This window comes from Thermobia domestica, chromosome 1, assembly GCF_964235325.1.
Source record: "Thermobia domestica chromosome 1, izTheDome1.hap1.1, whole genome shotgun sequence".
Classification (NCBI taxonomy): domain Eukaryota; kingdom Metazoa; phylum Arthropoda; class Insecta; order Zygentoma; family Lepismatidae; genus Thermobia; species Thermobia domestica.
The window spans coordinates 125,415,625-125,442,106 of record NC_137454.1 but is presented as its reverse complement, the minus strand read 5'-3'; the positions used below and the strand labels follow the sequence as shown (position 1 = coordinate 125,442,106).

The 26,482-nt window shown below is 37.2% G+C and overlaps 1 protein-coding gene across 1 annotated transcript in view; it reads right to left on the bottom strand.

Annotated features, from left to right (window-relative positions):
• The window catches only part of Tnks (tankyrase), an 82,537-nt gene extending 57,718 nt beyond the window's left edge, over positions 1-24,819 (bottom strand). The window contains exons 1-6 of the mRNA XM_081763138.1: positions 24,558-24,819; positions 22,264-22,488; positions 15,341-15,644; positions 13,143-13,396; positions 11,655-11,776; positions 10,816-11,017 (exon numbers count right to left, since the gene is read on the bottom strand). Coding sequence (XP_081619264.1) covers positions 10,816-11,017; positions 11,655-11,776; positions 13,143-13,396; positions 15,341-15,644; positions 22,264-22,488; positions 24,558-24,750 — 1,300 coding nt within the window. The 5' untranslated portion in view covers positions 24,751-24,819. The remainder of the gene's footprint in view (positions 1-10,815; positions 11,018-11,654; positions 11,777-13,142; positions 13,397-15,340; positions 15,645-22,263; positions 22,489-24,557) is intronic.
• Positions 24,820-26,482: the final 1,663 nt, after the last annotated feature.

Here is a 26,482-nt window from a genome sequence, read left to right as displayed (position 1 = left end):
CGAAGACAACATCCGGGGTTTCTCTAAATGAACGGCTAATGGTGGGTCCGAAGCTACAAGACGACGTTTTCCCACTTTTGGTGCGATTTCGTGGACATCAAGTGGCCTTATGCGCGGACATTGCCAAAATGTATCGGGCAGTGATAGTAAATAGAAAAGATGCTGACTTTCAAAGAATTGTGTGGCGCAATTCCGTGAACTCTCCTGTAGAAGACTACCGATTATTAACGGTGACATACGGAACTGCCTCTGCTAGTTTTTTAGCTACTAGGTGCCTCCAACAGATAGTAGCAGACGAAGGTGAAAACTATCCCTTGGCAGCAAGTGTACTAGTGAGGGACTTCTTCATGGACGATTTTCTGGGTGGCTGTGAAACTGTGCGCAAAGCGATCGAACTCCAACAACAGCTATGTCAGTTGCTGGAAAAAGCAGGCTTCGAGTTGCGAAAATGGGCATCCAGTGAACCGGAAGTGCTAGAGGCCGTACCGTCTCATATGCGCGAAGTGTCTGTGCCGTTCAAGTTCAACGATGACAACACCATCAAGACCCTCGGAGTGCAGTGGTCGCCAGTCAGTGACGAGTTTGGGTTCAGTGTTTCTCCCCCCTTGCAGCGTGACGTGTGGACCAAGCGCATGATACTATCTGAGATCGCCAAAATCTTCGATCCACTTGGTTTCCTTTCACCGGTAACCATCAAGGCGAAGGTGCTTCTGCAGTCGTTGTGGAAGGAAAACTTGGGATGGGATGAACACCTACCTAGTTCAATGTGCGCAGAGTGGGAAGAATATTGCAAGGAACTGTCGCTATTAGAGGAAGCAAAGGTTGCGCGGTGCATCATACCTCCCAACACTCGAAAATGTCAAGTAATTGGCTTTTCAGATGCCAGCGAGCGGGCTTATGCTGCAGTGGCGTATTTGCGGGCAGAGCTTTCAAACGGAACGGTCAGTGTGCAGCTAATTGCTGCAAAAACAAAGGTGGCTCCAATTAAAACTGTTTCTCTCCCTCGATTGGAGTTGTGCGCTGCATTATTGCTGGCGAAGTTGCTCAACGCAATCTCAAATTCCCTTGTGTTTGAGGTGCAAGAGGTAAAAGCATTTACCGATTCACAGGTTGTGTTGGCATGGATTACTTCTTCCCCGGACAAATGGAAAACATTTGTGGCGAATCGTGTCGCGGAAATCCAAGAAACAGCTCGTGCAGCGGAATGGTGTTTTGTAGACGGCTTGCTAAACCCTGCTGATTGTGCCTCCAGGGGTGTGAACCCTAGTGAATTATTGTGTCATTCATTGTGGTGGAACGGTCCCAACTGGTTGTATGATGAAGTGTTGCCAACGGCTGCAGGACCACCCCTCATATCTGACAAGGTGACGGAAGAAAGAAAAAAGTGTGTCAGTGCTATGTGTGTAACTACAGTGGATAATATCACTAGCCGTTTTTCATCTCTGCTCAAAGTGAAACGCGTTGTAGCCTGGTGTCGTCGCTTTGTCTACAACTGCAGAAACCCCCTACAGAAGCTTCAAGGCCCATTAACAGCAGAAGAGCTGGAAGGTTCTTTAAGGTGTTTAGTGAAAGAAGTTCAAAAGCAAGCATTTCCTGAGGAACTGGAATGTTTGAAAAATGGCCAACCCCTCCCACCTAAAAGTCGTGTTTTGTGTCTAACTCCTTTCATTGATAGTGATGGGCTTTTGCGTGTTGGAGGAAGACTGCAAAATGCAAAAATCACTATAGACAAAAGACATCCGGTTTTATTACCAAAACAGCACAAACTCACAGAGCTTTTAATTCAGAGGGAGCACCTCAATACGCTCCACGGGGGTCCTCAACTAGTTTTGTCACTTCTTCGCGAAAGATTCTGGGTTGTTGGTACGAGAAATTTAGTAAGAAACATTATCCGAAAATGTGAAAGGTGTCATCGGTTCGAGACCAGAACAGAAACTCAAATCATGGGACCGTTGCCCCCGGCTCGTGTAAACCCGAGTAGATGCTTTTCTCACACAGGTGTAGACTATGCGGGACCATTGCTATTGAAAAACAGTCATGGGCGAAGCCGAATGAAATACAAAGCATACATCGCTCTTTTTGTATGTTTTGCTACTAAAGCAATACACCTTGAGCTAGTGTCTGACGCAAGCGGTGCGTCATTTTTAGCGGCGTTAAAACGCTTTGTATCTCGAAGAGGGCTCCCTAGTGATATGTATAGTGACTGCGGCAAGAATTTCGTAGGAGCGAATAAAGAACTCAGAGACCTGATCCAACACAGTGTGCATACGAAGGGAAACCAGCTGACTTCGTCCTACCTGAGCGAAAAGGGCATAAGATGGCATTTCAATCCCCCCTCTTCCCCTCATTTTGGTGGTTTGTGGGAGGCTGGTGTGCGTAGTGTGAAACACCATCTTAAAAGAATTGTGGGTAATGCAACTCTGAGTTATGAGGAGATGAACACCATCCTGACCCAGATTGAAGCGATTTTGAATTCACGTCCGCTTATCCCCTTATCTGAAGAACCTAATGACCTATCTGCGCTAACACCGGCACATTTCCTTATAGGAGAACCGATGCTTGCTGTTCCGACACAAGATTTCACCTTGTCAAAAATGTCCCACCTGAAGAGATGGCAATTAGTGCAGCAAATGGTACAACACTTTTGGCAGCGCTGGTCTCAAGAGTATTTATCCCGTCTACAGCAGAAGCCAAAGTGGTGGACCCGACGTGATAATCTCAAAGAAGGAGACTTGGTGCTATTAAAGGAACCTCACCTCCCCCCTCTACAGTGGAGGCTAGGTCGTGTCAAGGACATCCATAGTGGTAGCGATGGTCTTGTGCGAACTGTCACCGTAAGAACAGCCGCTGGGGATTTAAGGCGCCCCATTGTGAAGCTCTCTCGTTTACCGTTTGATGCAAATAGATAGATAAACTCGTGCATTCAAACATCAACTTTTCATATTGTGTTTATGATACTCTTATTCATATTTCGTGTTTTGATTTTCATTTTTTTTTCTTTTTCATGTTGTGCTTATATTATTTCTCTCATATTTAGTGTCTCGATTTTCTTTACTTGTTTATTTTGTATATACATATTGGTGTTGTTTTCTATTTTGTCGCATTACATTTCTCATTATAATATTCATGTTCTTGAAACGCGAGCATTTCAAGGTGGGGGCTATGTTCGGGCCGATCGCCCTTCCTTGAAAATCTGGTATTTAAATAGTAATTTTTCCCTCCTGCAGAGGGCTCCGGGGTTCACTTTTGCCAACCCTCGGAATTTCTTTCTTTTGGGCGGACAAGTGTGTTTTTAAAAAGAGCCGTTAGACCAGTTGCTTTTGTGTGTGCGCGTCCCTATGATGTGAACTTGTGGTCGTCGTCGTGCCTACAGTGTTTTAGTGGACAATACAGCTTCCATAGTTTGAATTTAATGTAATTTAATGTTAATTAATTGTTTGATCCAGTTGTTAAGGAAATATATATATTCAGTTATAGAACCCTCTAATTTTAATATATGTGCATAGCAAAATACCTTTGCTTGGTTCGTACACTACCAGATTAATAATGAGTTGCACCCCTTTCGTCATCAGAACAGGTCTGATGCGATGTGGAATGGAGTAATATAGAAATCATGAATGATAACAAGCGACATATACACAATACCGCGTGCATTGCATCATTCAGTTCCGTGATAGATGATGTAGGCGAAAATCTGCGTTGGATTCGTGTCTCCAAAACGTATCACAGACGTTCAACTATGTTCAGGTCTAGAGGTTGGGCGGGCCAGGGGAGGTGTTCACTGATGTTCCTCAAATCACGCCGAAATAGCTCCAGCTGTGTGCATGGAGGCATTATCAACTTGCAATATATCATTGACTGGAACCAATGTCTGGACCGTAGGATGAACAAGTCTCCTAAAATGGTCTCATAATCATGGAGAGTGATGCTACCGGTAAGCTTCAACACAAAAGCATGGTCTGCGGTTTGAAATAAGGTGATTGATAACTCATTCAAAAATTTCAAACATTTTCAGTCATTAACGGTCAATTTATATTCAAGGTACTACTGTTAAATCGTTATGGTCCCTTATAAGCGGCTTTACCCATGCAACCCTACCCTGTATGTCTCTGTTATATAACTCGCGGCGAACTGTAACTGTGGGGGTTGCTCCCTGAGTTCCTCCGTCACTTGAACTGCAGTAGCACAATGGTTCTGAGTGACAATTCGCTTTAAAGCTTGGTGGAACCTGTAACTGGAGATTTTCAACTGACTACTGTCCCTATTCCTCGATGTGGTGACGCCATGAGTTTTGTGCAATCATCACCTTGGACATTTCCCCGCGACCCACCCATGACAATGTCAGTTTCATCAGCCCCGTACTACATAGCCAAAGTGTCAATAATATTCCGTATTTCGAAATTCAGAAGTCATCCATTTTATACCATTACCGTTTGCTCTGTTAACTGCAAACTGCTGTTCTACTGCTCCTCACGTAGTACAGAGTTTGACTTACCATACCACCACTATCAGCCCGCCTGACCATAAAAAAACCTCAGACACCTGACGTGTTTCCATTAAATTGATGAGTATCTATATATTTTATATAAAACAAACTCTCAAATCGGAAACAGAAGATTAATGCTTACCAAAAATAGAGAAAACATGGTCACAAACACTTAAATGTATATATAAAATAAAATCTAAAATAATAAAATCACTACAATTCATTTCGCTAAATGTTTTATTAGATAGGAAGAATAATTAGCAAAAAATGCTGTGATACTTTCAGGTGGTGACGTGATTGTGGAATGCAAAGTCAGGTGTTAGTGTAGACAAACTAAAATAGAGAGTTTAGTAGCAGATGATAACGTAAAACTAAAGAGGAACGTGAGTGGTTAAGAATGCAGGGCAGCGAAGAAATAATATATGAAGGAAAAACATAAATTAAATAAGAATTTGACAATAATACGTTAACTTTGTAGGAGGCAAGAAATAATGAAAAGTATGTGAGATAGAAAAAATGGTAATGATAAAAATAGGTATATTGGGAAACAGAGCGAATATTGTGGTAAAATTTCGTTGATGTTTAAGACCAAGGATGCAATTCGTAGATAGGTAATATCATCTCGTTCTAAAAATTTAGAGGAATCATGCGGACTGTTGTAAAGTGCTGTGTGTTGTAAAGGTTGGGAGGGAAGGATACGGCCACTGTGGGACTATCGGTGATTGTTCATATAGATTATCGAAAGTGAAGTTAAAGAGTTTCGCCAATATACAAGGTTGGACTATTTAAGGTTGTAAATGAGGTTAGAAGTACCGAATGGTGAAAAGTATGTATGATCTTGGTGAAGGAGTGTTGGGAATCAAACAGGTATCTACTACAGGTAAACCTTACATTTAGATTTTTATCATTAATTAAGTGGAGAAGCGGGGTATCTTAAGTGACCAATTCATGCAATGACAATGTGGAGATTGGACGCCTTCGGAAAACTACTTTAGGGAGGGTCTAGAAATCCTTCTCGGCTTCAGGTGAGATGATGTTAGATAGGCAAGAGTCATTAGTTTCTGAATTGTATGCAGAGAAGGTTGCGGGATGATGTTGCTCGAAAGTAAAATTTAGGAAGTTAGCCATATAGTACCACCAAAACGCTATTAAATTAATGTTTGGAGACATTCATTTATAGGCCAGAAGTTTGGTGCACACCTTATGACATCGAATTCTGGGGCACTCAAATTTCTGCACGATACGGGGAGTGTTCAGTTCATTTGGCGCACACTCTAAATTTTGAATGTTTTTCATTATTCAAAAAGAGGTGGGGGATGAGCATAACGAAGACCTTTACGACAAAAGAACCGTGTGAGTTCGGCATATCTGAGTGAGTTATCGAGGGAAAGGAAAAATCGCTAGCAAGGTGGGAGCATAGTCTACAGAAAAACTTGTAAAAATAACAGCTGTAACGTGAAAATAATGTCGAATGTGGTAGAAGCGAGATAGATATTTCAGAAGTAACGATGATTGTTGATGCATATACAAAAAGGATTTATATTTCTGTAATATGAAACACAGATAAGTTTATACATTTTAGAAGGTGGATGAGACTAGACGAATAACAATTGCCAGAATTGAGGAATAATTGTATTTTGTGACTTCTGCACGAATCACTTACTTATTTTAGATTTTAACACATCCAGTTACTATATGGTTTTTACCGCAAACCACTGGCCTGATCTGAACCAAAATTTGGTCGGCAAGTAGTCCACCCTCTAAGGAATAAAGGTTGCTATATTTAATGACCGAGACACGCCAGGGACAGACTCGGCTCGACTCGACTGTCATGTGGCACTTTATTTCTCGGGAACTAATGGCCGGATCTGAATTAAATTTGGTGAGCAAGTAGCTCAACATCTGAGGGATAAAGATCGCTATATTTGGATGCCGGCCTTGGCAAGGAGCTTCCGAGTTCGGCTCACCTTAGCTTAGTTTTATTATTATTTATTTATTTATTTATTTATTTATTGAAACAGAACACAACAGGTATTATACCCAATTACAGTGTTCATCTTTCATGAAATAATATATTTACAATTTCCCTTTTAAACCTTGTGAGGCAATCAGCGTAAATATCTATATTATTTGTAATTTTTAAGAGTCTGTTGTAGGTTGCACTAATCCTCCATGTTGGCGACTTATTTAGGATATTAGTCCTTGCTTTTGCACAATAAAATAAGTTATAGTTTTCTGGACGTGTTTTCCTGCCTGGAACGCTTATTTGAAAGCTCGAAAGCAATTCGTTGCAGTCTAACTTATTATTAAGTACCTTGTACAAAAATATCATGTCAGATAACGTTCTTCTTTGTTTGAGGGTTAGAGTTTTAAAATTCCTATTTAATGAATTAGTGTTTTCAGTTCTTGGGAAAATGTTTGTTTCCTTATATACAAGATATCTAAGAAATTTGGACTGGATTTTTTCTATTTTTAGTGAGTTAATTTTTGTATCTGGGTTCCATACAAGCGTCGCGTATTCCAGTTTGGATCGAACGTAAGTTTGATACAATTTATGAAGTGTAGCAGGTTTACGAAACTCCCTACTAATTCTTAGAATAAACCCAAGATTTCTGTTCGCTTCATTTATTATGTTATCAATATGAGGTTCAAATGTAAATTTCGTATCATACATTACTCCTAAATCATTGACAGTACTTACAACGGGTAGTTGAGTTTCACTAATTGAATATTTAAATTGCACTGGTATTTTACGTTTTGTAATACTCATGATTTTACATTTACTAATATTTACATTCAAAAAATTACTTTGACACCATTGCACCACTGAATTTATGTCTTGTTGAAGTTGATTACAGTCATTTATGGAATTTATACATCTAAAAAGTTTGAGATCATCGGCATACAACAATTTGTGGGAATACGTTATACATCTAGGAAGATCATTTATAAATATTACAAATAGTAGTGGACCCAAATTTGACCCTTGTGGAACACCAGATAGTTGTAAGTATTCGGTTGACTTGTATCCCTTATATACAACGAACTGCCTTCGGTCTCTCAAATACGATTCGAACAGCCCAATTAACTCTGCGGAGAAGTTAAATTGACGAAGTTTCTCTATTAGTACCTTGTGATTTACTCTATCAAATGCTTTCGCAAAATCGGTGTAGATAATATCTACTTGACCACCTTGATCTAGGGTTCTTGCTACAAAATTGTTAAGAACACTGAGATTTGTGACTGTCGATCTACCCTGGACGAAACCATGCTGGTATTCTGAAATTGATAGTTTTATGTGATTTTCAATCCGTTTATAAATAATAGATTCAAAAACTTTAGCAAAAGTACTCAATATTGATACAGGCCTATAATTTTGAATATCTTTACCATTATTAGACTTAGGAATGGGACAGACTTTTGTTATTTTCCATTTACTGGGGAATTTACAAGTAGAAATAATTAGGTTGAATAAAATATAGAGTGGAAGTAGAAAGTGTTCTTCACATCCCTTTATTATATAATCTGGAATACCATCAGGTCCTATCGTTCCTTTCCCCTTCAGTTTTCTTATTGCTTTTTTAATTTCAGTCATCTCAATTTTTAGAATCCTTAATTTGTCCAGTGTCTCATATGAGCTGTTACTATTATTACTGCTATCCATGATATCTTCGTTATTATAGACTGACTGAAAATATGTAGCAAATGAATTTGCAATCTCGTCATTACTAACTAATTCTTGGCTATTGTATGTCAGCGTGTTACAATTAAGGTGTTGGGTCTTAGTTTTAACAAAAGTCCAGAGCTGGGAAGGATCAGTTTGTAACGTGTTTTCTGTATTCGCAACGAAGTTACTGTATTCTGTTCTAATTTCTTTTTTAAGTTCATTTCGTAACTTCTTAAATTCTAGGAAGTGATAAGCTATATTTCTGCTATTCTGCTTAATTGCCCTGTGGTGATGGGCTTTTGTTTTTATTTTCCTAATTATATTCTTAGTAAACCAAAACGGGTACTTTCTATTTACCTCTTTTTTGAGAGGAATGCACTTATCAAAAATATTACATATTGTATTATAAAATGATTCTGTAGCCGTATCAACCTCAGAATAACAGCTAAGGAATGTCCAGTCAATATTTTGAAGTTCAGAATAGAGTTGCCTAAAATTAGCTTTTCTAAAATTATATGTGCTGATATTACTTTTTTTGTTTATACCTAATAATTTGCTTAATTTTACTGTTATGGATAATGCTGGGTGGTACACATCCTCCTTAACTAAAGGAAATATGTCCCTAGTGACTGTTACGCTGTCTAAGTTCGAAAGTACTAAATCTAAAGTTTTCCCAAGATTATTCCTAATATTATTAAAAGATGCTATATTGTACAGCGACATAAAATTATGTAAGCATTGATATTTGGATGAGGTATTCAAAAAATTAAAATCTGTGCCTGTGATTTCTGGTAAGTTAAAATCACCAAATAAGAGGATAGTGCAACCTGGCTGACATTTTGACTCTATACCTTGAAAAACCTCTTCATACTGCTCTACCTTTGAATTAGGTACAAAATATACAATACAAACATATATGGTCATTTTATCAGTTGTAATCTTTGTTAATATACAATCCGTACTTATTTCAGAGCAGTCTATAGCAAATATTTTATATTTTTTCAGCACAGCTAGTAACACTCCCCCTCCCCTTTGTTTCCCTGTTTCTTTTAGATTTCTATCACATCTAAACACTGAATATCTGTCATCAAAGAGTTCTGTGTCATAGTTGTCGCTTTTCAGCCACGTTTCACTTATTCCAATTATATCATAGTTTGATGACAAGATATTACAATAGAAATTGTGCGTTTTGGTCCTCACCCCCCTTGCATTTTGATAAAAGATATTTAGGAGTGTGTTGGTGTCTTTTCTTTGTCCCTTGGTATTTTCAACTTTCACTTCTTGCAAGTGACCAGATTTTTCATGCTTCACTTCCTTACCTTTGCTTAAGTCCTCTCTATGTCAGGGCATCACCTTCCCCCCTCGGCCTCTTGTAGTTGTCAATCTTGTGTTTCTCCTGCATAGTTGAGGAAATGACGCATCATCACCTGTCCTTGAACAGCGATCCATTTGCATTGTTTCCAACTCACTTGAACCACCTTGTGAAGAAAGTTCACCCTGATCACACACATCACTAACACTTTCGAGCTCTTCTAACACAAATGGTTTATTATCAATGTACACTTTATCAAATCTTAAGAAAGCGCGTTTACCTTCTTCTCTGGCTTTTTTCATGTGCACCGTCAGTTTCTTTCTCACTTCACGAACACGCGCGGAAAAGTCCTCAAATATTATAGTGGGAGTCCCTTTTGCCTTATACGCACTTCTTAAAATCTCTAACTTCCGTTTATATGAGAGAAATTTCACAATAATGGGTCTGTTCCTGCCTCTGCCTAGTCTATGCGCTCGCTCAATATCGTGTTCCGAGAGTTCAATTCCGAGGCGTTCTTGAACAAACTGTCTCACTGCATTCTCACAATCCTCCCAAGTCTCATTGTTCTTCCCTTGTAAGTTTGTAAAAATTAGATTGTTCCGTCGCGAAAAATTCTCAAGCCTATCTATTGTATTTCGATTCATTACAATTTCTGCCCTAAGTCTTTTATTCTCCTCTTTCACCTCTCTTAACTCACTGAGCACACCTTCTAACCGTTTACAAAATTCAGCATTACTCTCGCACAGGCCATTCATCTTCCTTTCCATTGTCTCCAATTTTGCGAACACATCTTCCAGGGTTCGGGGCCCAGGGTTGGTCTCTAAACCAGCTATGACTAGCAGAATTGAGACAACTACTCCTACAAAAAATAAATTAACGTTACTTCGGAAATGTATGCTATGGGGATGGCAACACTTCACACGCAACCTCGCGTTGAAGAGTCCAACACTAACTCTCCAATATTCAAGCGACACCCCCATGATTTCACGCTTCACCGATTCCTGGAGCACCTACAAACACGTCTTACTTCCTCAAGAGGTATAACTCATATTCTGCATTATATTCTTTATATACTTTTATATGGTTTCTTTTCTATTTATATATTCTTTTTGTGACAATTACGACTACATGGAAGAGAAGATAACTCCGCTACATGAAGAAAGAATAATCGTGTTTTATAGTATTTACATTCCATAGCTAGCTGCTTATGTTAAATTGATTGCTTATGGAGATCAAACTTTTATATGAAATTTGCGATTCTTCTCTGATAAATTTAAAAGAAAATGACTACAAAAATAAATTACAAACATCTTAAAATAAATTTCCACGATAATGCAGACACTATCATACCTGTTTGGCCCAATCCATCTAAAGCATTGACTTTGGCTCCGTGTCGAAGAAGCGCATCCAATACATCATAGTGGGAATTATCAGCTGCAATATGAAGCGGTGTCAGAAATTCCTTGTTCTTTTCGTTTAACTGAGCACCTTTCCGAATTAACGTTTCCGTTACTTGCTTTCTTTTGGGGAAAGGAGACGCCACTGCACAATGCTGGAAACACAACATAAAAATATCTCCGTATTACAGAAAATATTTCGCAATTCAATAATTTTGCTACATGCTTAAGAAATACTATCACAATTGAAATCTATTAAAATAACAAAAGGAACAAAAATCCCTTAAATCTCACATTCTTTGTCTCTATGTGTTCTGATTATTATTTCTTTCTTTTACTGTATCAACCTAGTGTTTGAATTACGGCTTCTACAACCAGTTTCTATGTAAAAGAAACACTGCTTCAGAAAATTATCGTTATATTTAAAGATATTTTCTCTAACGTTTACGTTTACGATTTGAGATTAAGTATCTTAAAGCAACAGAAAGAAAGGTCAGATAAATAAGAAAATACCAAATTTAAAATCAACGAAGTTTCTACGTCGACTTCAGATGTAACTTTAGGCAATGTTTTGGTTGGCTGTCTTGAAGTTTAACGTCTCTTTCACCATCGAGGTTATATGAAACGTGTACCTACAGCCCAACGTGGAATCCGAACCACGATTTCCCACTGAGAAACGAACCTCAGTCTTCTGCGCTTAAGGCGCGTACGCTAACCATATAGCCGCGGAAGAGCTCCACAATCAAGTACTCTTTTTTAAATCGCACTTCAAGTCTCACAATTTGTACTTACTAGTGGTGTATCACCGGTGTATGGATGCTTAAAGTTGACTACATCTTGCGATAAATACTTCTTTACTTTTGCTGGATCAGCTTGGCGAACAGCTTCCAACAAGCAGTGTCCTTTAAACTCATCTAAAATTTGAAATAATAAGAATGTAGGAAAATTTTCACAAACAATTATTAAAAAGCTATTTACAATTTATACTTGTACTACCTCACTGAAACAGAACGGATGATTGGAAATAAAAATTATAGCGAAATCTGTTTAAATTGGCCATCTTTCGTTCCAAATCTACGTATATCTACAGAAATCCATATATAAATACCAAATTAAGAAGATGGGGCCCTTAGAAGGTTTTGCACGTACATTTATATAGACTATCTACTTTATCAATAATACACAGCACAGTAGTTTTGAACCAATACAGCAGAAGATATTACATTCATACATAATGTTTAAACAGATAAGTATTTGAAGTACATAGGAATAAATAAACTTAAAGCACTACAACAGTTGTGAACTAAAAAAAAAGGAAGCTGTATAAGTCAACATATCAGTAATTCACTAATATTTTTATTGCAAAGAATCGTGCGACAAGTCCTTTCGAACAAAAGAGTTCAAAAGCCGTAATGGAAAATAAATTACACTCTTCTTATCTGATGAAATATTTAACGGAAGTATTTATAATTTCAGTGTGTATATAAAAAAATTCAAACACTGGCCTTCATTGTCAACGCAACAACGGAGCATGAATGTGTTTCTCACTTGCGACGACTTTTCTATCAATTCTTGTACCAAATTTTTTGCTTGTCCCATAAGAGCATAAATTCAAGATAAACTAGAACCATCGTCTTCGTGTTGAATTGTAAATTGTAATCTGGGATTGATCAAATGAAACTGTTTGGAAAGAAAACACAGTTCCTTATGACAAACAGTGTTATCATCGTAGCGGCAACATCTAGTGTGCCTCACTTTGTTGTCTTTAAAATGTTGCTATGGTTTAGCACTCTTTGGTAGAAGTGGGGAAAGGAAAGTTACCATCACCAAACCTGATTGACACCTATTTTGAAATTGGAAGGTGTAAAACAAACTTCTCGAATTTAATGATTTCTTTGATTTCAAAGTATGGTTTATGATTTTGTTAAAGCCATCACATCGTACACTCAATTGCTAGGTGTACTAGTATTGACATGTCCACGATACCAATCGACGCTAATTTAGGTTTTTAGTGGTTTGCTATTGCACAATCACAAACATCTGTTTAATATTACACGCTGCTCACTGTGAATTAGAGACTTTTACTCCTCTTGTGATGTAATTTTGTTAACCATTTAGGAAAAAAGATACTTCGAATTGTTCGGAATATATCGAATATGTACTTTAGAGAAATCGAGTCACAAATAACTATGGACTTGAAACAAGGATTTCTGGCAAGTCAGAAGTATGACATTGCTTTCGTACAAAACACACATAATCAGGGCAGTAAAATACACTTACAGGCAAGTCTTTCTTGCAATTCACGTGTTGGTGCAACATCTATTGCTGATTTGGAATGACAATTCAATAATGTTGGATCAGCTCCTTCGCTAAGCAGAAGAGAACAAACTTCCACTCGAGATTTGGAAGCTGCTTCGTGTAGTGGAGTGAACTGCCACAAATCCATTGCATTTACATTGGCACCATGTTTTATAAGCATCTCAGTCACTTCAAAGTGTCCATAGGAACAAGCGTTGTGGAGAGGAACTAGCCCACTAAAAATAAAAGATTAGTAATTATATAAATATCAATTTTCTGCTATGCATATATTTAAATAATCGTCAATTTTTGTTCATAAGAATTTTTCGCTTAAAATGTAACTAGAATTGCTTCACAAAATTCTATAACATAATTTCTTATATAAATATGCCAGGTGTATCAAGACTGGGGCTGTATGGCAACGCCGTTCTGAGTAAAGATATGAAAAGAGGAAAGTTGTTGGAAAAAATCTGTTTTCAAACTAAGATTTTTTTTTTTTTTTAATTGCATCGGTCGTTTGGGCTCCACACTAGTAAGTCGCCCTACGTCAAATAAAAATGCAAAGTTGCCAGTTTAATAGCTGTTTCTCGGACCCCCACAATACTAACAACACAGCATCGTTGGGAAACGGATTTGAAGTCTTCTGGGTTCCCTCACAGAACTATGTGGACATTCCCCATGTTATTTTTGCATGCTCTTTACGTTCCGTTCAAATAGCCTGCTGAGCTGGAAACGTTACTTGTTCATTTAGCATAGGACGCCTTTACCTGTGTGGAGCTCAAATGGCTGGTGCGATTGCAAAATTTCCACCCGCAGATTTCCAATAACCTTTGTTTTTCCATTTTTTTTTTTTTTTTTTTTTCGCATCTTTACTCAGAAAGGAATTGGCCTATGGCCCGGACTTTTGACCAAATCGATACATTTGGCTCTCAGCCAAAATGATCGTTGGAAGTCAAACATATATTTATTTTAAAAAAAAGATAAGTATAAATGCTAAAAATATTTTATCTTCATAATATAAACAAAAATTGATCCTCCAATTATATAAATTCATATTACTTATTACGTTTATGCAACTGGAACATATTATAATATTTAGAGTTTCCCACCTACTAATGTTCCTCGGACAACTTCTTTTGTTCCAATATTTCGATTGTTATAACCGGACATTCATCTTCAGAGACACACACGCATCAAGGTCTTAACTTTTTTTTAAGGGGGGAGGAGAATCTCAACAGTAATACTTTTAAAAATATTATAAAAATACTGGGACTGGGACTTTTGGACATTTGCCTTTGTCAATATATTGTATGATCCTCTTATTGTTTTATAATATACAACAATGTTAGTATGTAGGCTGATCCAAACACACACACAAATATTCTACTAATTTCTGAATAAAACACAGTGTGTAATGAAAACGTAGAAAATTAAATTTAACAAAATGGAAAAAAAAAAAAAAAATCATTCATACAAGTTCTAACTGGAATATAGGTAAAATCTATATCTCAATTGGATTGCAATTGTATCTGATATTTCGAATACATACACGAGTATCCTTTTACGACCCACAACGAGGCTTAATACATGCTATGCAAAACATTCTTCAAATGCTTCATCTATCAATATCTGTGGAGCCCTTTAAATTTTGTATGAATGGTATTTTTTGGAGTGACGTTGGTTACTTTACGTTCCAGCTTATACCCTTTATGATGAAGGAGACGAATGATGAGTGAAAGTGGAGGTTTTTGAAAGAGTTGGTGGAATGAGAATGTGGAAGGAAACAACCTCGGGAAAACGCACGGATCATTAGCACCAGAGGTGAGCGCTCTACTACTGAGACACAGTGCTCCCCAGGGCGTACTTAAGTCATCTTCAAATGGCTAGCCAAAGAAAATACTATATATTGGCATTTGAAGGACACCACCCCGTATATCTCTACACAAGCATCATGTCGATAAAACTGATTATCATCTAGGATCATATACATATTTGTTCTAAAAGAATTTCACAATTGCATGCTCTTCTTAATTATATCGTATAATTGGAAATTCCACCCTCCGAAAGGATGACGCAAAAGGGTCAATACTCCCAATGGGCTATAAACGTTGGAATGATTTTATGCTATTCTCAATAAAGCTATAAATGTGCAAAAAATGAGAAACATCATTCATACTTACCCTTTATCTTTCGCATGAACATCGGCTCCATGCTGTAAGAGCAGCTGTACAACTCGACCACGATTGTAACCGGCTGCCAGATGCAATGGGGTGCTTCTGCGACCATCACTCGCATGACAATTTACATTTAAAGGATTGAGCAGTGCTAGTAATCTCTCTTCATTGCCTGACCTTGCAGCTTCCAACAAATCTTCCTTTCTATAGTCCCCAGTAAGTACGGGACGAGTAGCTGGATCCGCCAGGTCTAATGCAGTCTTGCCTTCCGTATTATGAATGTTCGCATCAGCTCCGTGCTGCAGAAGAGCTACAAATGCAACAATAACAGAAACAGAAAACGGTTAAGAAAATAATCTGTCAGTGCAGAACATAATGATAAGCGAATAATTTGAAATGAAGCAATTTGTTTACCTGGAGTGTACATCATGCAATAAATTACTAAATAAAATAATGGAAAAGAAACACTCATAATTCAGATGGGACTCGAACTCACTATTATCTTCTCGGACTATTCGACTACGTCTACCAAATTAAAAACATAACGAATACTATTTCGACTCTTGTGAACTTCTGAATCTTGCAATTACAATTAGACACAGATCACAGGAAACACACATTCAAATTGTACAGTTGATTGATGAAACTAGTTGTTACGGTCGAGCTTTCGAACCGCTCGTTGTACTCTAAAGGTTAAAATTGTGCTTGACTTAAGCATCTAATTATCAACCTTTATTATTATTATTATCTCTCCATCAATCAAAATTCGGTTACACGAATATTAATGCTCAAAGCTAAATGTGGTTAAGGCTCTTGTCCTGATAATAACTAAAGTCAGGGTTGGTAAAAACCATGGTTTTTATTAAAAAAACCAAAAAAACCGATTTTTTTGGTTTAAACCAGGTTTTTATGGTTTAAATGATTTGCTCTATATATTCATATCATATATGGACAGAAATAAGTTTGTTTCGCCTTGATGTTATTATGCAACAACCGGGTTATGCTGGAAGGGGTCACATAAGCTAAAAGCAGAATAAAAACTGCTTCTCGAGCTACATCCGAGAAAACTGTCCTCCATTTGAACTCAGAACCAGGGCTAATTGGCCACAAATGCGACACGTCTGCCAACTCGCTCACGAAGGAATCCTGATAAAAAAAAAATATACGTTGTACTGATCTTTACATGCTTCTTAATATAAGTGTCAAGAGTCATTTTAGAAGGACAAAAAGATAAACAGTTGCACAAGTGAAACCATTACACAGAATTACATATGAACAATTTCAAAGTACTACGGAGTACAGAAGAACTAATTTAGTTCAAGTTAGTTAACAACGACTTTTATTGGTCCAAATTAAAGAAATACACCGACTTAATCTGCATATCAATAAGAAAAGTGAATAAAGATACGAATTATTTGAGTCCACTTTGGCTCAAACTCATTTATACATAAATAGATACCAAAGATACTTATTTCACTAAATGCCTCTCGTGGGGTCTGTATGACCTTCCCCCCCCCCACACACACAAAGTACGGCATTTTCGATGTATTTTATCAATAGTAAACATTGAAACGAAACAATATTTAGAATTTTTCTTCGATTGCAATTACATAACAATAATAACAACTACAAAAAAATCACAAAATAAACGTAAAAAGAAGTTGCTTTTGTAGTATAATCTTTTTGAGTAATGAATGGGGGAATTTAGGTCTGAATATAATACGAATAATATACGGAAGTGAAACGTGATAACCCACAAATGTGAGTTCATCAAGATTTTACAAACACTTACACTTTTACGAACATTTTTCGTTTTTTGGTTTAAACCAGTTGTTTTTTTTGAAAAAACCCAGCTGGTTTAAACCAGCCAACCCTGACTAAAGTACGCTCATGTTCAGTATTATTATTATCCGTTTTGAAATATTGAATTGAACAATATAGTTTATGTTGTAAATAAATCGTCATAGTATTTTAAATCAGCGAACTGTTTGCATGCTAGTAACCTTTATTGGGTCGGGAGCGTGACTATTTATTATTAGGAATTAGCGGACGCACACACGAAGACGTTTCCTTCTTATAATTAGGACACTGACATACTTCTTCGAAGCCAATTCGAAAATGTAGAAGAATGACTCATCAAGTACCTCCATCCGAATTGGCGCGACGAAATATGTCCGTGCTTCCATCAATTTTTGAGCACTTAAAAAGGAAAGAATTACAGTTTATGTTGAGACATCCATTTAGTTGGAAAGTGTATCGCCAATACCTCAAGTCCTCTCCCCTGGTTTAGTGGCTAGCACCTGAAGCCATGGTACATGAGTCCGGGTTTCGAACCATGAACTCTGAACGCATTACGGTGCTGGCACGGGACGCAAAACCCTTCTCAACCAACAGTTCTCTTGTTAGTAAATGACGTAACTGCCCTCCCGTTGAGATATATTACGCTTATTATTTTAAAAATCAGGCTTTGATGAAGCAATGTGGACTTGGCTGCAGACTTTATACGTGACTATTCCCACGATACTATATACCTTTACATCATTATTCCATTAAATATTTCATAGATTAAAATATATCAAAACAATAGCAAATCCTCCATGATATATTCCCAAGATATATCATCACTCTTCTTGCTTAAGCCTTGATGTTAAGCTAATTACACACTTTCTTCTCCCTCATATAGCTGATGATTCAGAACTGTAGTCCCCTTGTGAACTCGAAAAAGACAAAAATGTGTTCAATGGAAAGCATGATGCCGATTCAACAAACTATGATAAATTAATGAATCCATTTTTACGAAACTTCAATGTAAAAAGAAAATCTTCAAGTTTTACGTCCCACGTGTATGCAGGTTAGGCTAAAGGAGAAGGTGGTGATGAGCGATGAGTGAAATGAAGAAAGTGGGAGGAAACGGGAGAACCCCGAGAAAACCCACGAGCACGGTGTTTGTCCATTACAAAGTCCACACGGCGCGAGCTGGAATCGAACCAGGGACCCCAAGCACTGGAGGTAAAACGCTCTACCACTAAACCACCGCGCCCCCTTCAATGTAAAAATAATAATAAAATTACTCAGATGAGTAATGTTTCACTTTTCAGGATATTAAATATTTTATTTCCACAGCTGCTATGCAGCCAGGAAAAAGGAAATTAAACATCCAGGTACAATTTTATTATTTCTTTTTTATAAACAGCTTCTTCATTATACAATGCACCTTACAAAATCACCTTGGTCACCATTTACACTGTAAGTTAAAAAAAAAAAAAAAAAAAGTAAGAATATAAGTTACACTATATATTTTGTTTTGAACTTTTAAAGTGTAATGTGTCAACCATTGCCCTTATAGTGACAGGGATAAATATTTTGATTGCTGATGTCCCCTTTAAATCACAATCAATTTCAACTGTGCACTCAAAACTAAACAAGGTCTGTGAAGCCACGGAACTCAAACTCACATAGAAGGAATACTAGGAAAGTTTCATATGATCGAAAATATTATTCTTGCGCTCTTTGACGAGTTTCATTGATATTCACTTGATTTCATCATCCGCCTCTCTTCTGCTAAAACGAAGCAGCCGACACAACTTTGAATTATGTCTTGACAGAAGTTTCTAAAATGATCACCTAGTGAACTACGCGAAAGCATCAAATTCAAGAAATGTGTAAGAAAAATTTAAATTTTTGAGTTTTAAGAGATGTGTAAGAATATATTATAACGTCCGAGTGCGTTAGAACACAGATAATGGGTTTATTTCTATATGTAGCATCCATTATACTTGGTATGATCAAAACATTCCCCGGCGGCGTCAAAGGAAGCGACATAGCATTGATAAGACCACTGTTCCGATGAGACACGAGAGGGATGTCGTAAACTAAGTCCTTTCAGTACTACTTAACCAGACTGTGCGCCATCATATGATGAATCTAATGGTATCAAAAACACAAATTCGCCAAAATTGGAGATACGCGGTGTTGAATCTCAGGCGACGATATTCTTCTCTGTGTATTCTACACAGCACTTGCTTCTTCACATTTTATAATCAAGTCCCTTGCTTTGGCATTTTCACTTTCATCATTTAAGTTTATCTAGTTTATGTCTAGACCTATCTCATATAGTTGGTAAGAATTATATATATACCCTGTTTCAGAAAGAATATACGTATTACGAAGAATTATTTTGTCCAAACTATCGATCGCTGCGCCTCGGCTCGCCTATTGGAGAAACGAATACATAGTCTAGTTTATATTAATAGCCGTTAGATGTCAGTTGTCTTCTGTTTTGCTTGGTAACCGTCATATGTTTAAAATGACTACTCCGCAGCAGAAATCATTTTCTGTTCTCGAGTTTGCGAAGTGTAATTCCGTGATTACAGTGTAAAGACGTTTCAGGTTGAGGTACAAAATTTTGATCCTCCGAAGGGTGGACATTCGCAGATGGTATCGACAGTTTGTAGATACAGGATATGTATGTAAAGGAAAGACTCCTGGCCGCCCTCGTGTTCCTGAAGAAAATGTTGCACGAATTCAAACTGCTTTCCAACGCAGTCCTTCAAAATCAACTCGTCGTGCCAGTCAGGAGTTACAAGTGCCGACAACAACAATTTGGCGTGTTTTGAGACGTTGGTTGATTATGAAGCCGTACAAGTCACAGCTGTTACAAGCTCTGCGTCCTGATGACAAACGCAAACGTGTGGTATTTTGTAACGAGATTTTGGATGCTATTGATAATGATAACACTTTTGCACAACGCATCGTGTTCAGTGATGAAGCGATTTTCCGTGTTAGTGGTCAGGTAAACAAACAAAATATTCGAATTTGGAGCCTACAGAACCCACATGCGGTTATTGAACATGTACGAGATTCGCCCAAAGTCAATGTGTTTCGTGCGATATCCCGATCATCTGTTTACGGCCCATTCTTCTTTAATGGAAACACGGTTAACAGTCAGTAGTATCTCGCTATGTTATAAAACTGGTTGTTTCCGAGGTTGCACGAAGACAACTTCACTTTTCAACAAGACGGGGCACCCCTCACTGGAGTCGCCAAGTGCGTGAATATCTGAATGAAACTCTACCGAACCACTGGATTGGTCGTCAAGGAGCTGGCAACTTAGCATGTCTCAGCTGGCCTCCACGGTTCCCGGCACCCTATGACTTCTTCCTGTGGGGTTTCGTTAAAGACAACGTTTATGTACACCACTCCCACAGAACCTGGAAGAGTTGAAGAACCGGATCCGTACTGCCATAACATCTGTGATGCAGAACATGCTTGCCCGAGTATGGGAGGAATTTGAGTATCGATGTGATATTGTTCGTGTCGCTGATGGAGGACATATTGAACATCTGTAATTTGAACTTGAGAGGTTCGTAAATATGTGTGTAAAATTTCATATTCGTATGTCTTAAAGTTTAATAAATACATGCATTCGAAATACGTATATTCTTTTTGAAACAGTGTATATATATATATATATATATATATTAGCAGCCTTGAGATATTATCCCAGAAACTGGAAGGCGCAGACCCTACTAGTAATTATGTTGCACATGAACTTTCAAATCTGAAAAATGACTTTCAGCCACGAACTAACACTTAAAAGTGTTGAACCCCATCACGTTCGGACTCCTGTCACTGCATGATTTCTGTTTTCTTTCAACATGGCAGAGCCTCGGAGAAAAATAATCAAAATTCTAAAAACAAAACAAAGATTTAAAAAAAAAAAAAAAAAAAAAAGCTGTATAGAGTGTTCACGAATATAACGGATGAATAGGAAAAACAAAATTTAATTAACTTTGGAATTAAACCGAAAAATGATATTAATAACAATAATAAAGAGAAAATTACATTTCTGAAGAATTATAATTTTAATTTGTGTTGCGGCACAAACAGAAGCACCTTTTTATGATCTGGCTTCTTGGCTATATTTGAGTGTGTTATATCGGATGAACAGTAATTGGTGTGTGTAAGTAAACATGTGGGTAATGAATCCACTGGGTTCTCGTATATGTATATGTTCCCTAATACAAATCCTCAATCGTATTCACTTTATCAATTTGTTCCTGTTTCTGATTAACTGCTTTTAATACATAAATTTCGAAGAAAGACCTGGTGACACTACCCCTGCTTAACGGGTCTAGTGGTCCTCCCATCAATTTCTGCTAGACAAAGGAGCTAGAATATCCATTCACTCACATACACACATTTAAAAATAAACAGTAAAATATCCAGATTTTTAAAAGTCGTAAGTCGTGGCTACAACGCGTCACCAAAACACCGCGCACGTATCGTTTATGGGTTGTTAGGAGAGTTGCGGTCGTTTGGAAATCTCTTACTTCAACACAAAAACCATTTCGCTGCGCCGACTTGATGAGAAACCTAACTCAACCTAAATTTACATTACCCTCCTCTTTTCTTTAACTCTATTTAGAAATTGGCAAGTGAAAGATAAATTAAAGCCATAAACAGAAATACTTTTAGTCTTTAACACTACGTATTACTAACTTTTTATATGCTTACAAGCTATACCAATTTTACGACTTGGAATCCCGTCCTCTTGTAATGGACTGACTGTATACATTTAATATATATATATTTCACAGCCTTTTATCATCAGACTATACGTAGCAAAATACTTCTTATGGAATAAATTAAAGTAAGACTTAGAAATAACTTATAGCACTAGTGTTGAAGATGATCATCCATGTGTCGAAAGGTTGTAATTCTTACACAGATCCATTGAAAAACTACGATAATAATGCGCAAATAATATTCGTGCCTCTTAATAAGCTATATTCGAGCTTCAAATTAAATTAGCTAAAGTTTAGTAGTAGTCTTTTTCAGTTTGATTTCATTGAATCCCTTACTTTTCCAAATGATTCGCCATTTCCCTTACAAAAAACAAAATGCGAATTTCTACATCAATTACTTACTTATGCAAACGTCCACTTTCCCTTTTACTGCAGCTTCATGCAATGGTGTATAGTTCCAATTATCACGCGTATTTGGATTGGCTCCAGCTTGTAACAATAAGCGAACTACATCCGCATGTCCAAAGGAACAAGCATTGTGGAGAGGATGCAGTCCACCGTCATCTCGTGCTTGGATCGAGGCACCAGCTGACAGTAAAAACTCCACAACTTCCTTCCGACCGTATCCTGAAAAACATTTGCATATGATACAATGTCATTACCATATTATATAAGTTTACTTTCTTTTACATAGTGTAAGATAATGTTTTTATTATGTCACAACACATTAAATACACAGACATATATTTAACTCTTTTCTACACTGAAGGTTTCAATTTTATCACTATTACTATTTCTTTATTCAATAAAAAATTCCCAGATAGCTAACACCCGTTTACACTCTAAACGAAGACACAAGAAGAAAGAAAGAAAAAAAAATGCACAACTGGACGAAGAACCGAACCCGGGCCTCCCAGTCAAGTTCTGCAATTTCCATTTTTATAGAGGAACTGGTGTAATATGAAAACATCGATTATTTCCTCTACTCAACATATAAAACATGAGATGTAACTTTGGACGGAAATCGTTCATACTTCCCATTCGCCTGCTGAAACTGAGGACTATGTTTAGTTAAAGGGGTACAGAAGTACTTGTAAAAAAGGGCTGACGTAACGGAATTGTAATTGATTTATGTTATCATTTAAGAATGGAATCCTACTACATATAGAAATCAGAAATGCAAAATGTTGTAGAAATGATATGTACTTACCAGAAGCGCACATAAGGGAACATGAATATAAATATGCAAATAGCCCTAACGTAACCTAACCGAACCAAATATAACCTAACCTAATATTACAGAAATAAGCGAAATTTCATTTTTTTTAAAAAAAAAATTAGGCTGGACCCCTTTAACTAAACATAGACCGAAGTTAATTGGGCTGATATTTAGTATCTCCCCAATCTTGCCCATATAAGATTTACAGTGTATTACTTTACAAAATATAGCTGAGCTAGGGACAGCTAGCGAAGGGAGTTAGTAAGTCCCCAGGGCCCTTGTACTTCTACCTTTATCACAATTTAGACAAAAACAAGGTACTCGGTTCTGGAAACATGAAACGAGTTGGGGGAGATACTAAATGTCATCCGTTTCTTGTTATATATAATATATAGAACACTTGATAACCTTGATATGGGAAGCCAGTCGAGATCCGAACTTACTTTCCAATTCCAAGAATTTTTAATTGTTCACCCACGCCACTGAGTAAGTTGTTGGCTAAGTTCCGAAACTTACAGGCCCTATTTCATTTTCTACTTATTATATATTATTTAATAACAATGAAATATCAAGACTTGGGTCTTGGTTGATGGTAATTACTTCTCTTAAGATAGCTTCACCAGAGGTAAACATTCTCATTTAACTTTCGTTTCTACATGGTCTCTCGATCTGAAATTGAACACTTCGTGAATAACAGATCAGGGATATATCACTGTACAGCGTTTTAGTTCGATAATGTACTTGTGCCTAAATTTTTATTTAGACGTATTGGAAATTACCTAGGTGAATTAAACCATGGGTGATTTGTTTTGATATATATGGTTTAGGAATTTACAAACAGAATATCAAAATATGATTATTGAGAATATAGTACACAGGTTATTATTATGTTCGAAGAATAAACATAAACCATTAAAACTCAGAAAACTCTCGCATTAAATTCTATTCGTAAGCGTAAACATAGATGTAGCTATTTCTGTGGTAGATTTATTAATATTTTCGCCTCTGAGAACGAACATTACCTACAAAATGTTCTATATATGGAATTAAATGTATAAATAAATGGTTCTGCTTTACGTATATTTCACTCCATATAGAAAAATGTAAATTTCAAATTCCTCAATAAGCTTCGTAATAAGTTTCTCTTTTAGGTATATTTTCAAAATAATCATCCAAATGTAATGAGGCTTCTGTTGTTCACTACTTGAAACTGAGTTTCATTAACTTCCTAGAAAGTTTCAGGTTCATTCAAACAATATCTCGTGATTTCTCCATTGCTTCCACCAGATAGCCCATAAAAATAAACACTATAATTACAAATTATTCTAAATTTTCTTACTAAAATGCTTAACACACCCAGACTCGTCGGGTCCTCCAAATTATCGGCACATATTGATAATATTTGTGTACGTGTCTATTGTTGGTGCTGATTGTTGATACAAAACATTAACCAAAACATTCCTCCCCCAAAACTTACCAGCAGCAAAATGGAGTGGTGTTGACTTCCTTCCAGCTGTATCCCTTGCATTAACAGTTTGAGGAGTGACTAGTTTCTTTACTCTGGCAATATCTCCCGTCTTGCAAGCCTCAAAAAGCTCTCGCAATGGATCAACTGTTGAAGAAGGAAGTGGTTCTAAAGATGAAGACAATAGGGATCTCCTATTCGCCATCTTACGACTACCATGTTCTCTCGCACTCAACGAGAAACCTTGAGATAACGCGATTCCTTGAACATGGACTTGCAAAATAGTCTATAATGACTTTAACCTGTGGTGCGTGACGTCAGACTATCAGGGTAAATGAGTCATTTCGGGGTAAGAAATTTCGGAGCGAAAATTACATGTGCAGAATAAAAATCTACGTATCAATATTCAAAAAAATAACCTGATAAAATCTACTAGTTAGCATAGAAGGAGTCTTGTAAGTTTACAATAGAACGTCAAAAACAACTTCACATTTTTAGCTCTAGGAACTGTACGCCCCTATTTTTTTTAGCGCATGTTCAAGTAATTGGATAGATTGATAATACGCATGCAAACGGATCTGTCCCAGTGTTTCTTCCAGACCTGTTTTTTTGGAGGGGGGCACAGCCCCCCGGAGCTCTGAGAGTGCCCCCCCCGAAGCAGATCAAAACAGTACGTGTATAATATAATAATAAATAGAGTGCCACCCCGGAATACTAAGTGTGCCCCCCCCGGAACATTGTTTCTGAAAGAAACACTGATCTGTCCCCTTACGGATATAATTATGCGTCCAGACGTATGGCATAAAAACGACTGTACAAGAAACACTAAACAACTTGGCTATGTTGCAATTAAAAGCAAAAATGCTATTCAACAGAGTCAGAGCAAATGCGCAGCAGGGGTGCCCGCGAGAGGGATGCATCTGTATTGACCAGGCGCGTCCGCAACAGAATTTATTAACATACACGAGCATAGTGCAAAACAAACTAACCAACTTGTGCTAGATGAACACTAAAACTGAGAATGCCATCTAATTGAGTCAGGTAGGAGTCCTAGGCGCCGTGCGGAATGCGTTCGTAGGAAGCAGGCGATTCAGTGACAGAGGGTTTGTGGCATAAACGAGGATAATGGTTTTAAGAAAAACACTTTATATCGCATAAAACAGCGCACTTGTATAGGTTACAATACAATTGGTGTCACACTAGTAATTCTATAATTGTAAACAAAATGCACGTTCCCTAGAATCTCTACATTGTGCATAAATACTATGCCGCTAGAAATTAATGTTACTTGGTTGTCTTTCACATACACTCATTCATTTTAACCATAGTGTAAAATTTGTAATGGTTTGACACTTGTAAACATAAAATATTGGTATCCTACATTGTGCACAAATGATCCTCTAGTGGAAATTAATATCCTAACTGTAAGCAGTTCTTTTTCACATGCACTCATTCATTTCAACCGTAAAATTACTATTTTTGTAAGTCTACTATAAACCTGCACTGAAATAGTATTTGCCTAAATAATTTGTTTATAAAAACTCCTGCAGCAATAAGATAGGATTAACAATTGATATGAATAATACTATTACTATTATGTAACTCTCGATTTCATTTATTTATACATATTTTTATGCATTATTTGCAACTATGGCCTTACTAGTACACTATCTGAGAAACGAAAGGAAGGAAGCGACCTAGGATCTGTATGGTAGGTACCTTGCCGGCATTTGCCTTGTGTAAATGAGAAAATTTTACGAAAAACTCACTCAGGATAGCTGGACTGATAAACCTGTTGCACTTTTTCGACAATGTTTCCGGGCGCAATTATTTCTAGTGCCTAATAAGTAGGCTCCGGATTCTTAGGTTCGAACCTATTTTATTCCTGTACAGTGAATGCAAAAAATTCATGTTTTTACATTTCAAGTTGCTGTAAG